Source organism: Myripristis murdjan, chromosome 17 (genome assembly GCF_902150065.1).
Source record: "Myripristis murdjan chromosome 17, fMyrMur1.1, whole genome shotgun sequence".
Taxonomy (NCBI): Eukaryota; Metazoa; Chordata; class Actinopteri; order Holocentriformes; family Holocentridae; genus Myripristis; species Myripristis murdjan.
In genome coordinates, this window is record NC_043996.1 from 28737637 (window position 1) to 28755307 (window position 17671).

The 17671-nt window shown below is 42.1% G+C and overlaps 1 protein-coding gene across 5 annotated transcripts in view; it reads left to right on the forward strand.

Moving 5' to 3' along the window:
• Nucleotides 1-17671, forward strand: part of dip2cb (disco-interacting protein 2 homolog Cb) — a 283750-nt gene that overhangs the window by 235615 nt on the left and 30464 nt on the right. For 3 of the 5 annotated variants that reach the window (XM_030075067.1, XM_030075070.1, XM_030075069.1), the window contains exons 21-23: nucleotides 128-242; nucleotides 3163-3364; nucleotides 3943-4052. In XM_030075067.1, coding sequence (XP_029930927.1) covers nucleotides 128-242; nucleotides 3163-3364; nucleotides 3943-4052 — 427 coding nt within the window. The remainder of the gene's footprint in view (nucleotides 1-127; nucleotides 243-3162; nucleotides 3365-3942; nucleotides 4053-17671) is intronic. The other 2 variants (XM_030075068.1, XM_030075071.1) reach the window with 1 other exon arrangement.

Here is a 17671-nt window from a genome sequence, read left to right on the forward strand (position 1 = left end):
ACGTCTGTCTCTGCTGCCGGAGCCTCAACTGAGACCGTGAGATCAACGTGTGATTTACACTGGGAAGCATGCTGACGCAGTGTGTGTGTGTGTGTGTGTGTGTGTGTGTGTGTGTGTGTGTGTGCAGGATAGCGGTGTTCTCCATCACGGTGCTTCATGATGAGAGGATCGTGGTCGTCGCCGAGCAGAGGCCCGACTCCACCGAGGAGGACAGCTTCCAGTGGATGAGCCGAGTGCTGCAGGTACACACACACACACACACACACACACACTGTTTTAACTCACCATAATACTGATAAACACACACACACACACACACGCAGAGGTGCAGAACATTCTTAGTCCACAGTAGAATGGTTTCTCTGGTTTATGGCAGCTTGCTAGATAGATAGATACTTTATTCATCCCGCAGGAAATTCACAGTTTTTCAGCAGTATCCACAGATTACAGATTAAATAAGATAAAAAAAAGATTAAAATAAATAAATAAATAAATAAAGAATAAGATCTAAGTACAACCCAGTGTGCAAAAAGCAATGTGCAACAAAAAAAACAGAAAAAACCGTGTGCATGGGTGTATAAAATGTGCATAGAGGTAGGTCAATGTGCAAATGTGCAATGTGTTTCCGGGTGGTTCCAGTTGCCAAGGCAACAGCCGTACATATTCAGTGATGTCACTGCGTCGGCAGAGGAGTTACAGCCGATTTATGGTCCATTTTGTGTTCGCGGTGCAAATAACAGGCCATTCAACGTTCATGCAGTTAAAAAGTTAAAAAGCGGCACTTCGGCCAGTCATCGTCTGTTTATCTGAAGCTCTGCAGCGTCGTGCCGGGCCGTGCCGTGCCGTGCCGGGCCGGGCCGGGCCGGGCCGGGCCGTGCCGTGCCGTGCCGTGCCGTGCCGTGCCGTGCCGGGCCGTGCCGTGCCGGGCCGGGCCAAACCGTGCCATGCCGGGCCGCCCCACCGCCGCGGCCGCAGAGCTTTGTTTTGACCGGCGCTCAGCTCTGCTCACTCTGCAGCGGGCATGAATCAGCCTTTCGCCTGATGACCGGCTAATGGAGAACATTTTCTGCTGTGAAATGGAGTGAAAGGCTTCAGAAAACGACCCTGCGGCTCTGATCATTTAACTCCAATTTGAAAAACCTGGTGTTTCCAAAAGGAGAGGGAGGCGCCGCACGGCTCACATGACAGGCGCTCCTGAGTGGAACAGGTCAAAGACAAAATCCTGGACGTCCTGCTTGATATGAATCTTTCAGTGGAGCAGACAACCATGGAGAAAACTAAGGTGCTCTGTCTTTGAATGAAGCAAAATAATTATTTATGATTTAAAGATTTATTTGTTTATTACGTCGTCCGTGTCACAGCTGCCGTCTGTTTATCTTCCACTCTCAGTGACTCGGCCGTCAAAAGATCCATAAAAACGGTCGAATGGTAAAGTTCTTCATTCTCCTCCCTAAAGATGGCTGCCAGTCCGTCCATTAGCAACTGATTCCCCGTTTCTATGGCTTACACACACACACACACACACACACACACACACACACATGCACGCACACACACACAAATAGGTCATACACAAAGAGATTTATATGCTTATATGAACAGACACACACACACACACAGAAACACACACAGACACTTTGACAAGCGACCACTTACAGCCCAACAAGCTCTCACTTACATTTTCACACCACATCTCTCTCTCACACACACACACACACACACACACACACACACACACACACACACACACTCATTCACTCACTTCCTCTCTACATACATCACACTGTACTGTTCACACATAGGGTGTGCGTACACAAACACACAGAAACTGTGTGTGTGTGTGTGTGTGTGTGTGTGTGTGTGTGTGTGTGTGTGTTTCGCCGTCGGCCGCCTGGAGACTGCGGTTCAGCTGTAAAAGCCGTCTGCACTTTTATGGCTGCAGTAAAACCAAATATCTTTATTCGTTCACCATCACAGATATTGCCTCGCTGTTTTTTCCATTTAGCCCGTCTGGTAAAAAACAAAACAAAACAAAAAAAAAAAAAAACACTAGAGATTGCAGCGTAACATGACTGCATGGAACTGATGTCCTTTTTGGCCCCTCTGGGCTCCTGTTAGAGTCGATGTTTGACCAAACTGGAATCACACAGTTTGCAGATTTGATGGTCAAAATATAAAAAAATGATGGTGAATGCAAATAAAGACATTTGTCTTCTCACCTGTACATTTTGTCTGGATGTTACATGTCAGCATAATATCACTAAAAACACTGGGATTTGACATGAAAATCTAAAATCAGTAAGAAAATGAAAACTTAATTTGAAATTGCCAAACTCTAGATCGTTATAGGAAAAAATAACTGATTCCTGATTCCTGTTTTTTTTTTTTGTTTTTGCACAAAATTCTCAATACAGTTGTCCCTCGCTATAACGCGGTTCACCTTTCGCGGATTTTTTTTTTTTTTTGTGCAATTTTGCATGTTTTTTTTTTTTTTTTTTTTTTTTTTTTTTTTTCAACAGCGCATTGTGTTCTGCGTCCTGATTGGCTAAGGGACTGTAGACCATTGTCAATCAATCTCCTCGGTGCCGTGTCTCCTGTACAGTACAGAATGCGTTCATTCTATAATAGTGGACTTATTTTTCTATGAAGGTTTGAACTTTGAGAGTTTAAACAAGAGAGAAAAGTGAGAAAATGTTCATGCCTGTCTGAGAAAAGTGTATAAAGTGTGTAGTGAGGGGTTTTACAGCCTTAAAACATCTAGAATAATTGTAAAAAATAAAGCTGACTACTTCGCGGATTTCGCCTATTGCGGGTTATTTTTAGAACGTAACTCCTGCGATAAACGAGGGACCGCTGTATTTCAAACATTGAAATTGTTCTGTAATTCTGTATTTCAAAGATATTTATAAAAATAATGATTCAGCTTCAAACATGTCACTACTTTTTGGGTTAAACATCTTTTCTGTGACAGTACCCTCATGTTTCCGTAGCTGGTTTTATTTTCTGGGAAGAGGGTGTAATTCTGTTCTGTTCAATCTCACACGCACCATCACATTCACACACACACACACACACACACCCCTGCAGTGTGTTTGGTCTGTTGTCGTGTCCTCTGTGCGACACACACTCCGTCACCTGACGAGCTCGTGTGTGACTCGACAGGCGATCGACGGCATCCACCAGGTGGGCGTGTACTGCCTGGCTCTGGTTCCCTCCAACACCCTGCCCAAGACGCCGCTGGGCGGGATCCACCTGTCCGAGACCAAGCAGCTCTTCCTGGAGGGGGCGCTGCACCCCTGCAACGTCCTCATGTGCCCCCACACCTGCGTCACCAACCTGCCCAAACCGCGGCAGAAACAGCCAGGTGGGACGGGAGAATTTGATCACTGATTGTTTTAGTCGTTTAGTGGAAACATTATGTAACTGCAGCTTCACTAAGATGCTAACATTATCTTCTTTTTCTACATTCATATCATCATAAATTAACACTTTGGGATTTTTTGGCTGCTGGTCAGACTGAGGAGGACATTTGAAGGCATCACTTTGTGCTCTGATCACTTCACATGAGACTTTGGCTTCATTTTTCACACATTAGTCGTCAGCCTGGTTCAGATAAAGTGAAAAAATAAACCTTGCATCGACTCTGAAGCTGTCTCATGTACACAGCGGATCATGTGGATTTGAAACACTCTGTAAAGTCGCTGTGAAGTTCATTTTTTTCAGCTTGACGGAGCCAGGCTAACGACTCCCATAGACTTCAAGTCTTTAAGCTAAGCTAACATGAACCACTGGACGTACAGAGGAGAAAATGGTATCAAACTTCTTGTGTCCGTCTGGGGAAGTCGGGAAAAAAAAGTAAGTTGTAAGAGATTTAAAAGATGAAACTGGCTTTGATAATCCTCTCTCCCTCCTCTTCCTCTTCCTCCTCCTCCTTCTCCTCAGAGATCGGTCCTGCCTCTGTGATGGTGGGGAATCTGGTTTCAGGGAAGAGGATCGCCCAGGCCAGCGGCAGAGATCTGGGTCAGATTGAAGACAATGACCAGGCAAGGAAGGTGTGTGTGAGGGGGGGCTCCTGGTTTTCACCACCACCACCATCATCATCATCATCATCATCATCACTGTCACACACAAACACACACTCACATTCATTTTCACACTGAGGTTGTGATGGTATTCAAACCTGCAGCATCTCAGCCAAACATATTGACATATGATTTTTTTTGTGATATCTTGTCATCACATCTTCAGAGCATGTCCATGCTCGGTCTGAAAGTGGCTACTGAGGCGTTTCTGTGGCTGGATTTTTATTTTAAAGCTGTGTCTGTGTTAGACTTTCTGCAGCATTTTCTGCACAAAAAATCCAAACCCTAAAATGTAAAATAAACCTAATAAAATATAATAAATAAATAAATAAACATAAATTAAAAAATGAATAAAAATAAATGTAAAAAATAATTAAATAAAAATAAATGAATTAATTAAAAATAAATAAAAAGAATAGAAAATAAGAAAAAATAAAAATAAAAATGCATTAATACATTAATTAATAAAAAAATAATACAAATAAATAAATCATTTTAAAAAGGGAGAGGCTACATGTGGAGTCTTAATTCTTCACTTTCTGGCTTATTAAAATGACGCTGTAATCAGGTGTTCGAGTAGCAGATGTAAGACTCGGTCTCCCAGAATCCCACAGTGCGGCCACCAGTCGACCAGGGTTCCTGTCCGGGTTCTGCTGAGCCGTCGGTCAACATTTTCTTTAGATTATCGGCGACGTTGAACGCTGGAAGTCAAACAGAGTAAAGCTCGAGCGGAGTGTTTTCACGAGCCGCGGGGCGTCTGCCGGGCTGGGAGTCGGTCAGGGCAGGAAGCATTTAAAACAACAGCAGAGGGTGAGATTACTCCTTTTTTTTAAATTTTACTTCCTTTATTTTTTTTTTTTTGTTTTTATCACACGGTCTCATTGAGATTCAAGACAGAAAAACTGGCAAAGAAAGCACGATTCAGTCCAGTTACACGTGCCAGAAGTGAGCAACACCAACTTTACATTAAAAAGCATTAAAAAAAATGTATACATTATATATGGTAATTCCACCCACTGTTGAAAAAGTGAGATACCATCAGAATTTATAATATTGCTCCAAACTTTTGGCAAGATATGTACGGATTAAAGTAAAGAATCTGACTCGGTCAGTCGTTCCAACACAAAATCATTAAAAAACTTCTCTAATAACACACTGGGCGGCTTTGGCAATTTGAATTCAGGCACGCTTAAGTCCCTAAAAGACAAAAATACAGAAATTTGGAGGTAAAGTTGCCATTTGCCTTGAAGATTGAAACACTTCTTGCTTTCATTCGTCGCTTTTCTCGAAAGATCAGGCCTCCAGGAGACTCCAAATGTAATCCAGCCCTTCAGCTTTCACTGTTTTTTCCCATCGTGTCTCGATATGGAAAAGTAATTATTGATAAAGCAGCGACTGATGCCTGTAGGTGATGCTGTCGAGAGAGAGAGGGAGAGAGGGAGAGAGAGAGGGAGAGAGAGAGAGAGAGAGAGAGACAGAGAGGAGTGTATTCAGCTGCTCTGGTGATGCCGCTCATCTAATATTAATTTGGTGAAGTGGATTGAGCTGAATTGAGCAAAACTGAGGGAGAGGGAGAAGGAGAGAGAGAGAGATGAAATAACAGCAAGAAAGAATAAAAGAGAAAATGCAGCAAAAAAAGACAGACAGAAGACAGAAAAAGTCAGAGGAATAGAAATGGAGAGACAAGGAGAATGTTAATGGAACCAAGACAAAGACAAAACAAACCAGAAAGAGACAGAAAGAAAGAAAGAAAGAAAGAAAGACAAAAAACAAAGAAAGAAAGAACATGCAAGATCAAGAGAAAGTGATGAAAAAGGCAGCAAAAAACAAAGAGAAACAGACACGGATGAGAAGAACAAAAGAAAACAAAACAAAAGGCGGTGTGTTGCACGGACAGACCCGATCTCCCCGCGTTGCCATGCCGACCGCGGCGGTGTGGCCCCGGGGCCCCGAACAGGAAGAGACGAGCTGAGATGATGGCAGCCGTGTTGGTGGAGCGGCTGCTTGTTGGGACAGACTGGACCAAGATGGGGCGCTGTGCGTGCGTGTCGGGTTTCACACACGAGCAAATTCGAGAAAGACGAGAAGAGAGAGTGACAAAAGGTCCCAGGCCGGTTGTGGGTTAAATGATTTTAATTTTAATGAACTGAACCACCAGGACGTCCGACAGGTCAGCGGCTAAACGTCTCCAGAGGAAACGAACGAGCCACTGAGAGCTGCAGCCGGTCGCAGTGAAAAACTCAATCTGTCTTTTTTTTTATTATTATTATTAGGGATGGGACCGTGCACTTAGCTCACCAAACAATTTCTTATGTGATACAAAAGTCATGATTCAGTACAATGCAATAATAATACAATAATGATAATAATAATAATTGAATACAATGTGACGTAATGCGTAAAGGTTCAGTAACAGCACTGCATGGCCTTGTAGAGTTAGCCAAGTTTGTTTCTGAGCCACAAATCTTTCTAGTCGCAGCTTTCTGACAGCAGAATATTATTATTATTACATTTTTATTATTAGTATTAGTAGTAGTAGTAGTAGTAGTGGTAGCAGTAGTAGTAAAAATTTTGATTCATTTTCCTGTTTGCCACATTTTTGCATCACAATATATTGAATTTCAAGTGTTTGTGCTTGTAAAAACGCTCCTGTGTGTTGTGGACATTTGAGTTTATCCTTTCAACTCGAGCCTGTTTGCTCCTCTGCTTTTGGCTCCTCCTGCTCGCCTGTCAACGCACCGACTCACCCATTCACCTGTCTGCCTGTCTGTCTGTCTGTCTGTCTGTCTGCCCGCCTGTCTGTCTGTCTGCCTGTCTGTCTGTTCACCCTGACCGTCCTCTCCTCCTCTGTCCATCTCTGAAAACCGAGCCCTCAGTGTGAATGAGCTCCTCTGCCGCTTCTGCTGTTTACTGACATCTACTGTGTGTGTATGTGTGTGTGTGTGTGTGTGTGTGTGTGTGTGTGTGTGTGTGTGTGTGTGTGTGTGTGTGTGTGTGTGTGTGTTGAATCTTACAGTGTGTGCTTATTGTGAATGCCTTCTCCAGTTCCACTTCTAACAGCCTTTATTTGTCCAGGGAGGACTTCAGCACCACGCACCGCTGCATTCACATGTCAACACTGTAGCACTGATAACATAACAACTTCCAGAAAATGTAATTAAAATTAAAGTCAAAATTAGGGGTGTACAACTGAAAAAAAAGTTTATAGCTTTGAAAGAATATTTGGAATAGAAAGAAGACTATTTCCTTTTTTTTTTTTTTTTTTCTTTTTTAAGTTTTTAAAAGTTTTGCAAATAAGACAAAATACAGAGAACACTGGAATTTTTTTTTTTTTTCTCCTTAGTGTTCAAAACCAAACCATTTTAGTTAGCTTCCGTTAGCTTAGCTTTGGTTAGCTACTTGGTTCAGGTTAGGAAACTGTAATGTTACTATAATGCATGCAGAACATTGTAGCACCCAATGATGTAGTAATTTCCTGAAAACTAAATTACATTTGCACTTAACTTGATCGGAAATGTAATAAAACCCAATAAAGTAATAAAATGTTCAGACTGATATTATAATATTATAATATCATTATAATGTTAAATGTTATTTAACATTTTACTGACAATCTAACAGAAGCTGTTGTGATCTGACTTTAGCTTTAGCTGCTTTGAGCTCCTTGGTTAAGGTTAGAAAAGGACCTTGTTAAGGTCAGGAGAGGGTTTTGTCATGATGGCTACGTTAAGCAGAAGGTAAAGGTAGCTAACTTTAGGTAACTTTAGCTAGCTAACGTTGACTAGCTGACATTAGCGAACGTTGCATTAAGTTTCCTAACCTTAACCATCACCTCTACCTTTATTGGTTAATCTCCAGGCACCTGGGATGAGTAGTCCAGTCATTTTATGAAAAAACCTCGGACAAATCGCAAGAGAAGCAAACTCAACTGATTTTGTATCCTCAGTTTGTCCTGAGAGCCAGAACAGATATTTAAACAGTGAATTAAAAGGTTACTGTATATATAGTAACCTTTTAATTCACTGTTTAAATGTCTCTTCTGGCATTTATTCCTTATATTCCTTATTAGCGCATATCAAATCAGATAATGTGTGATATGCATGTGTAAACAGAATAATTCAAAGAACTTGTAATTGACTTTTTTCTTGTCTTTGTGTGTGTAATCAACTTGTGAATTTTTATAGTGATATCTGAAAGTAAAATTTTGAACCCCTTTCCCCTGTGTGTTAAAAACAGTGTTTTTTGGTAATATATGGTCATAAATAGGTGATTTTCAAAACTTTCCACCAATGGGATTTCTTGGGACATTTTCCCCTCACTCAGGACAAACTGAGGATACAAAATCAGTTGAGTTTGCTTCTCTGGCAATTTGTCCTAGGTTGACCCCAACTTTGGCCTAAAATTACTGGACTAGAAGTTCTGACTCCAACAAGAATCCTGTTTGTTTTTAGCGAGCTAACGTTACCCAGATAACGTTAGATATGTAACGTTAGCTCGCTAATGTCAAATGCAAATGTTGCGTTAAGTTTCCTAACCTGAGCCGTTACCTTCTCCTAAACTTTCCTAACCCTAACCAAGTAGCTAATTAAAGCTAATGAAAGCGGCTAAAGCTAACGTCTGATTGGTTAAGAGCGACTGACAACAGGAACAGATGATAATTCTGTTAGATTATCGTAAAATGTTATTATAATATCAGTCTGAACATTTTATTACTTCATTGGATTTTATTACATTTCTGATCAAGTTACGTGCAAATGTTACTGCGTTTTCAGAGAATTATGACATCATCAGGTGTTTCAGTGCTTCTGTGTGTATTACAGTAACAAAGGGTTAAATATAATGCTGATAATTTAGTAAAGACTTTGGGGTGTCAAAGCAACACCGGCCGTCAGAATCACCAAAATACGATGTTATTATGATACTGGAGGCAAAATACAGCCATTTTTAATTATTTGGGAATTGCTGAGTGTTGTGATAAAACAGTGATTATATTACAAGTTATGATAATTTTATGGCTGCAAATTATGTTCCCGACGGAAACCTTTATCTCTGTGTGTGTGTGACGGCGTTTTGGCGACTTCACACTCCCTCATGAAACATCATGTCATTTAAAGAGAGCAGGCGGCGGCCGGGCTAAGGCTCACACACACACACACACACATGATCGCCGTTTCTGATAATGACTGAGCTGCACACACACACACACACACACACACACACACACCAGTGGAGTGAGGATAAAGCTTCACTATACAAAAGCAGATCCTATCTGTGGACTAGAATTTGACACGTGCACACAAACACACACACACACACACACACACATGGAAATACATCCCTCCACATACACAGTCTCATTCTCTCTCTCATTCTCTCTCTCTCTCTCTCAGACACACACACACACACACACTCTCCAGACAGAGGCTCTTTGTGTTAGCGTTTAGCATGCTAGGCGTCTCTCATAGAGATAACATGGGTTTTTATCTGCAGGCAGGTTCCAGTCTGTTTCATGGGGCTTCACTGAAGCTCTGTGTGTATGTGTGTGTGTGTGTGTGTGTGTGTGTTTTATCCTCGCTGCAGAGGGCCGGGTGGCTCCCAGCATCGCTGCACACACCACAAAAACAGTTTAGAAGATAAGTTTCCTCTTTTTTTTCTGAGCCCGGACTTCATTAAAACTTTGGCGTCATTTGGAAACTGGACTTTTCCCTTTGAGGAGCTGAAACCTGCAGCCTGAGCTCCACAGGCACGGGACACCTGCCTCTCCAAAACACAGGTCTTAAGGCATTTAGGCTCATCTTCAGTGTTCGAATCTTGTTTTTTCTACAAACAAGATAAAAAAAAATCTGCCAGAGGGATGAGATAATCCCACTTTTTTCCGGCGCTAATCAACTTGTTTCCAGAGTTTTCTTGAATCGAGTGTCATTTTCTCGATCCTGGTGGCTGATCTGCCTCATTCTGCCTTGTTTCAACACATTTAGACTTTTAAATGGACACAAGTGAGACTGCATAGGAAACAGCTGAGATTATGTCATCCCTCTGGCAGACTGGTTTACCTTAATTAAAAAAAACAAGATCTTTAACATTTGATATTTGACTAAATGATGTGGAGATCCTGTTTTGGAAGAGCCAGTTTGGCCTGTTTCTATTTGCTGAATGTGACAAATGATGAGACGAATCAGCTGAGAGGGAACGTTCATCTTGAATGATCGCCTCCTTTTTGTCTTTTTCATTATTAAAGCAGTGGTTCTCAAACTTTTTTCAATAATGTTCCCCCTCTGGAACATTTTTTTTTTCAGTCAAGTTCCCCCTGACCAGTGCAAAAAAAAAAAAATAAATCCTGTATAATGAGGTGCAGCTCCATCAGTGTGAAACAACAACGTGACACTGAGGAGATTTGGTTGTTTCTGATTTTGCCTCTTCTTCCTCCTCGTTTGCAGCTGTATCGCTGCTACGCTTCAACCACTAATCCATTTTTTGCATTTTTTATAAACCCAGGGGCACGGATTAATCATTTACAAACCCGTGGGCACTGATTCTTAATCTGATGGCGCAGACTGTAAACCGTGCGCAGACAGATTCCTAAACCGAAATTACAGATTGACTTTTCTTTCTTTCTTTCTTTTTTTTTTTCTCTCAGGTGACCTCAGGCTTAGCTCTCTGTTCTAATGATAAAAACAAAATTTAAATTTTGACCTCAATGGGCTGAAGATGGCAAACATGAAACTCTTTGAAACTAAGTCGCTGCATAACCAGGATTAGGTTTATGCCCATTTTATGCATCGAAATGCGTACATTCGCTGGTACTGATAGAAAATACTTGTGTACTACATTATAAGGTTTCAACTCGTGCTATTTTTTTTTTTTTTTTTTTTTTAAATCTCGCTGTGCTCGTCTGATGCCTCTAAATTCAGTGATGAACCTCATGTAATTTTAGAGATGACTTGGTTTACTCTCACAGAGGAGAAGAAATGGTGGTTGTTTTCGGCCTCTTACTTTCAGAAAAAACACACACACAAAAAAAAAAAAAAAAAAAAAAAACAATTATGGAAAACGTCATGCCCTGCGTTCCAAATCGCATACTTATACTTTTTACTTTTAGTATGCACTGCAGCTGCCCTTACAAAGTATGTAGTTTAGTATGAAATATGCATGCTAATTCTTTTTTTTTTTTTTTCCCTACTAAATAGTATGGTAGTGTGAGTATTGGAACGCAGGGATGGTCTTCCATTTCGGAGGTCCAAGAGACTTTTCTCTTCACCGGCGCCGTGTTTTTTGTTTGTTTTTACTTCAGCTCATGTCTTGATTGGCTTTTGTTCCTGTACACGTGACGTCACACACTGTGCGTGCTTGGCCCCACACACTACAGCATTTCTAGTGGCAAATATTAACATGTTCATTATTTATGATCTCTCCCCCTCTGAGGCCTTCCGAGCGGATCGGACCGGATAAAATCCCTCTGAACACGCCCCACACACACACCACAGGAACATCACACACCATGACGTTTGCAAACATCTGACAGACATCAGCTGATTTTGATCGGAAGGCGGAGATCGGGACAAAAATCGGCCCGATTATCCTGTAGTGTGTACCAGGCGTTAGTCTGTGACCGGCTCGGAGGCTGTCAGGGTTGTCGGTTTAAGTGCCGCCGGTGGTTAAAACACAGTCATGATGCTGTTCAACACTGTAGTCAGCGTACGAGGCAGGAAACGGAGCGAGGCCACCGTGAAGCTTGTGTGGAAGTGTGCGGTGAGGCTGACAGGAAGCTGAGTGATGCTTTCATCAGGAGGGAAACCCTCGGTGAAGCTGCACGAAGCCGACGGCAGAGCACGGGAGAGGCGCTTTCACTAACCAAAGTCTGTGCGTGTCGACGGCGTGCCTTTCCCCGGCGTGGAGCTGAGCGATGTTTTAGGCGCTCTGCGGCTTCAAACGAAACCCGGTGGCCTTGAAGCAGCCGCTGCACGTCACACTCTCTCAAATCATCACCTACAATAAACAGACATTTATCCTGCTGACTTCGGTGACAACTTACAGTCTGAAAAAACCAAAGCAGACATGAATTTTTACTGTTCAGGCTCCATTACTCTGGAACGACCCTCTGACTCGTTAGCTGATTTGATTTAAAGCTTTTATTCTGTTTTAATATCATTACCATAGATTTATGGCCTGGATTCTGTTTTTTTTTTTTTTTTTTTTTTTTATGGAGCTTTACATGATTTTATTGCATATATAACACTTTGGTACTTGATCATTTGAGATCATGGAGTTTATACAGCGCTTATTAAACTCAGTGTTTTAAGAAGTGCTGCATAAATAAAGTTTATTATTATTGCTGTATTATTATTATTACAGAAAACACAGTGAAAGTTGGGGGTTTTTGCTCTGAACTGAGATCTCCAGCAGGACAGGGCGGCCTGCCGGTTAGTGAAGCTGTCGTCGCCCAGCCTGACGGGCAGGGTTTGATTCCCAGAGTGCTGAAGTGCTCCTGAGCAGGCGTGACACCAGCCGTCTGAAGCTTCAACCTCAGAGAGGAAAGAGAGACGTTACAGGATCTCTCTCTAATCCAAAAAGGATTATGAGCACGGTGGACAGAAATTACAGCGTTTTTTAACGTCTGTAGGATCTGTAGGACTTTGTTTTTTCTGTTGCTGCAGTTTGAGTTTCTACTTCTTCCTCTTCTTCTTCTTCCTCTGCTTCTTTTTCTATTTCTTTTTCTTCTTCGTCTTCTTCTTCTACTTTTCCTTTTCTTCTTCTTCCTCTTCTATTTCTTTTTCTTATTGTTATTGTTGTTCTCCATCCTCCATCCTCCTCTTCTTCTACTTCTTCTTCCTCTTCTTCTGGTACTACCTTCCTTTTCTTCTTTGTCCTTTTCTTCTGCCTCTTCTTCAATTCTTCTTCTTCATCCTCTTCTATTTCTTCTACTTCTTCTCATTCTTTCTCTTAATCTTCCTCTTCTCCTTCTCCTTCTTCACACTTGGCAGAAGGAAGATGTTACTGGCAGCAGTTGTGCTGAAAGTCCTGAGCTTCTTAGGAGTTTTCAGCGGTAGGGTCAATTCCAAAAGCATGAGGAATACTAATGAGGATAAATTTACGAGATAAATATTGGAGCTTAGGACTCCATTAACGATCTGTGCATTAAAACAACAGCGCTGTCCATTATCATAAATAAATACATTAAGAAATAAGCAAAAAATACGTAAATAATGAAGTCAAGAATTAGATGAAGTTGCCTAACCGGGCATGTTGCCCAATAAGCAGGGCTACATTAATCTAATATATAACCTAATATAATTTAATAGGACTTTCATTTACACAGGGATGTTTTCTTCCCCATCCTTTTAATTGCTGGTCCTTCCTTTTGGCGTACGAATTCCTGATGAATTGTGGGATACACTTAGGCCTTAATACGGCTCTGAAGCAGCACTGGGATCTGGCTTCATTAAGTCTGGATTAAGTGCACCTGCGTTTTGGCATTTTCAGACACGGGACGGTCCTTCACACTTATTCAGCGGCGCACGAACACACAGTCAAAACCGCACGACCGCAACTGTGGGTGCTGGGAGGAAGCCAGAGCGTTTCCAACGGCAAATGGAAACGCTTTCACAAACTGGCTGTGGGTTAAATCGCTGGTAGAGAGTACCAAAATGGATGTTTATTTTTATGAAAATGTTGTGGATTGTTACGTTAAGATCTTAGCTGACAAAATGACAAGGAGCTTTTATAATCTGGAGGCTGAAATATTTTCTATTTATTGTTTCGGAAATGAGTTCTTCATCTGGAATGAGTTGAGTCCCTTCAAGGCTCTCGGTAACAGGGAGTTGTCCGGCCTCTCTCTCGCTACGATCGCAGACAGGAAATATCCGATGACCGGCTTCTCCACAGCAGAACATCTGTCATTACCTCATGGCTGCGGGGTTCGGGTGTTAAGCTGCACAGCACAGCTGTAATTTGCAAAGCATCCGAGGAGCGAGGCAGGAAAAGGTGGGAGGAGAGGCTGTGGGGGGTTTTCCACATGAACAGAGGGTTAAATTGTTTTCCTTCGCTCTGTTTTACATGTTAAAGTGGTTGAACCAGCCATGACATTAACAGATCGTTTCATAACAAATCAAAACCTGAAGTTCATTACTCAATATCTTGGGGGAAAAAAAAGGTAATCCCATCTGCGAAGGTGTTACTGGTTGGACTGTAAATGGAAGTTACCCTCTGTCCTTTAAACAGAGCCATGATTTGTTTTCAATTTGTGCCATCAATCATTTTGTAAGAGTAGGGGCCTCTTTTTTTTTTTTTTTTTTTTCCCAAAAGGTGGATTACTCATTATGGAATGAAACTCCTTGAAAACTAAGTGGTCTAGTTCAGTGTGAACCCACAGCAAAGCACGGTATATTTATATGCAGGGTTCATACGGTCATGAAACACCTGGAGAAGTCAGCAAATTAGAAAATACAATTTCCAGTCCCTGTAAAAAAAAAAAAAAAAAAAAAAACAGTTACGCAAAAATCCAATTATGTTAAAAAATGGAAATACAAAAAAAATCCAAGCAATTCAGGGGATTCATTAACCAATAATAATAATAAAAAAAAAACTAAAATAAAAAAAAAAAAAACATAACTGTAGGTGAAACCATAAACCTTTTTGTGGCTTTCCATTGACATTACTTTGTTTTGATGATTCCAACCAAAACCTTTAGAGAGGAAACTGAACCACAGCCGCTGACCAACAGAGTGCAGTACAGCATTTTATCCAGCGGGGGCACTGCTGAGCACTTGATAAACAGTAGATGGCGCTCAGTGGATGTAAAATCTATAAAACGATCATCAAAACTGATTTCAGGTATTTGCTCAGCCCGGTGTTTATGATGCAGACATACTGACGAGCAGACATGCAGCTGATGGTGAAACATTTTCAAAGGATTTCCACGAGCGCCGAGGCGATGATCAGTTACATAACCAGAAGAAAAAGGGAATTCTGTCCTAAATTGCTTCCAGATTTCATTCATTCATTCATCAGCGTATAGACTTTGGTGTCTTCTTACCAAAACTAATTTTCTCCAACTCGCCCGTTAAAGCTGATCCTCTCCTCGGTTGATTTCTGGAAAACGTCCCTCAGACCTCTCTTCACTTCACTGCGTTCGGTTTTATCACTCAAGGGTCTGGTTCAGACTGACAGCCTTGATCAGATCTGGATGGATTTAACTCAAGGACAGCTAAACCTCAAACCCAAATCTCTGTGAAGCCCGGCCTCTAACGATGATGATGTCACCACCAGTAGAAAACGACAGGAAGGCACATCACCTGCCACCAAAGACCAGGCACTCTACTTTCAGCACCATCGCCTAAGCTAAAGAACCCGAACCCTAACCGAACCCTAACCCTAACCCTAAGCTAAAGAACCCTAACCCTAACCGAACCCTAACCCTAAGCTAAAGAACCCTAACCCTAACCGAACCCTAACCCTAAGCTAAAGAACCCTAACCCTAACCGAACCCTAACCCTAACCCTAAGCTAAAGAACCCTAACCCTAACCGAACCCTAACCCTAAGATAAAGAACCCTAACCCTAACCGAACCCTAACCCTAAGCTAAAGAACCCTAACCCTAACCGAACCCTAACCCTAAGATAAAGAACCCTAACCCTAACCGAACCCTAACCCTAAGCTAAAGAACCCTAACCCTAGACGAACCCTAACCCTAACCGTAACCCTAAGCTAAAGAACGTGGCTAAAGGTAAAGTTTGAACAATTAAGAGATTTTCACGACAGGAATATTCAGCGTACCGAGGCCGGCCATCGACATCGTCTCTGAACCCCCAACGTGATCTGAACACAGCCGTCAAACTGAGATACCAAGCTCCAGGTTTTAACAGGGTCAGATTGGGGTTAGATTAGGAGCACAATCCCTGGTCGAATGTCCTCTGAAGTGCCTTGATATCTGCACTAAACTCGTGCAGTTTTATCCTCACTAGCTGTGTTTACATGCGCAAAATTTCTCCAATCCGATCTAAACCTTGGTTGACTGGAAATTCCAAATCCACTGTTTACATGAACACTAAATAAAATGATCCGATCATGACGTGAGTATACATGCACCAAGCGTTTAATCAGAATAAATCATTTGGGCATACGCGGAGTTGTCTAATTTTCCGTAAATAGTAGTAGTAGAAGAAGCTGTACTTCCGCCTGTGTTGTAAACAAACACCACGTTGTCTGCACGTCCTCAGCTCATTCGCTCTTTGTGCCTCTCACATTTTATTTTCCTCCCCTCTGGTTTCCAGCAAGAAAGTTTTGCTTCCCTCCCGCCATGTTTGCTGCTTGCCGAAAAATGACCGGCTGCCACAAAGGCGGAAACGCGTCACACTGACATAGCACACATGTGCAGTGGAGATAATTTTACCCCAAACAGGAAGACAGGATCCGAATGGATGTGTACATGGACGCCGTTGGGAATAATGATCGGCATAAACCGCCTCTCTCTTTCAGAATGAAATTTCTTTCCGAATGGACCGTATCGGATCAGAATGTTCCGATTGATGTGCTTACATGAAGCATTTTTAATCTGATTGGGCCTTTATTCCGATTATTTGTGTCCATGTAAACACAGCTAGTGACTGTAATGTTATGGAAACGTCTGCATTTTTGCCTCCTGTCCTAATTTCTTTGTTGATATGTGCTGTTTCAAAAGGAGCTGCTGTTGATGCATGAAGTATAATCAATCAATCAGTCCATCAATCAAATAGATTAGAATAGATCTCCGTGTGTCTTGGTTTTATTTCCCTCCGTGGTTTCCGTTGTGTTAGAAAACGCTGCCATTAAGAGCGAGTCGCCTTCGCGTTTTGCTTCCCGATCTCGTTCCTCTGTCGATTTGACACACACACTGTGGACGCACAAACCTGGAAATGTGAATTTGGAAGCCGGCCCGCTGATTTCAGCCCTTCACTTGGAGGAATAAAGGTTCAAATTTAAGCCTCTCCGGCATAATAACAGCGTTTCGAATGGCGTTTCCCACTCGGCGAAATTGGCAGCGCAAATCAAACGCGCCCAAAGTCTTCCCCGGCAGGAGGAACAGAGCGAGGCATTGAGTGCGGGTCCGTTTGCTTTGCGGCCGGCAGATTAAGACCCTGAACACTGAATCCTCATCTGTCACCGGTGGAGGCAGACTGGCAGCGCGCACACACACACACACACACACACACACACACACACACACACTGAAAGAAACTGTCTTTCTCTGGCAGAACAAAACGAAACAGGCGTGATTTACATTCTCTGCTATTTACCGCTCGGGAGCAAACCTTGAAAAATTCATGAGGCTCGAAACAAACTCTCTCTCTCTCTCTCTCTCTCTCTCTCTGTCACTTGATTTGCTCTTCCTTTTTCTTCCTCCATCTCTCTCATTTGTTAACACACTGTCTCTCTCTCTCTTTCTCTCTCTCTCTCTCTCTCTCTCTCATGTCAATTTGAAATTCAGTCATTTTACTCACCAGAACGTCTCTGTCTTTCTTTTCCAGTCTTTCTCTCTCAGTTTCAGTTCAGTATTGATTTACTGGCATGACTGCATCTCACACGTGCCAAAGGATCATTTGACAGTGATGGAT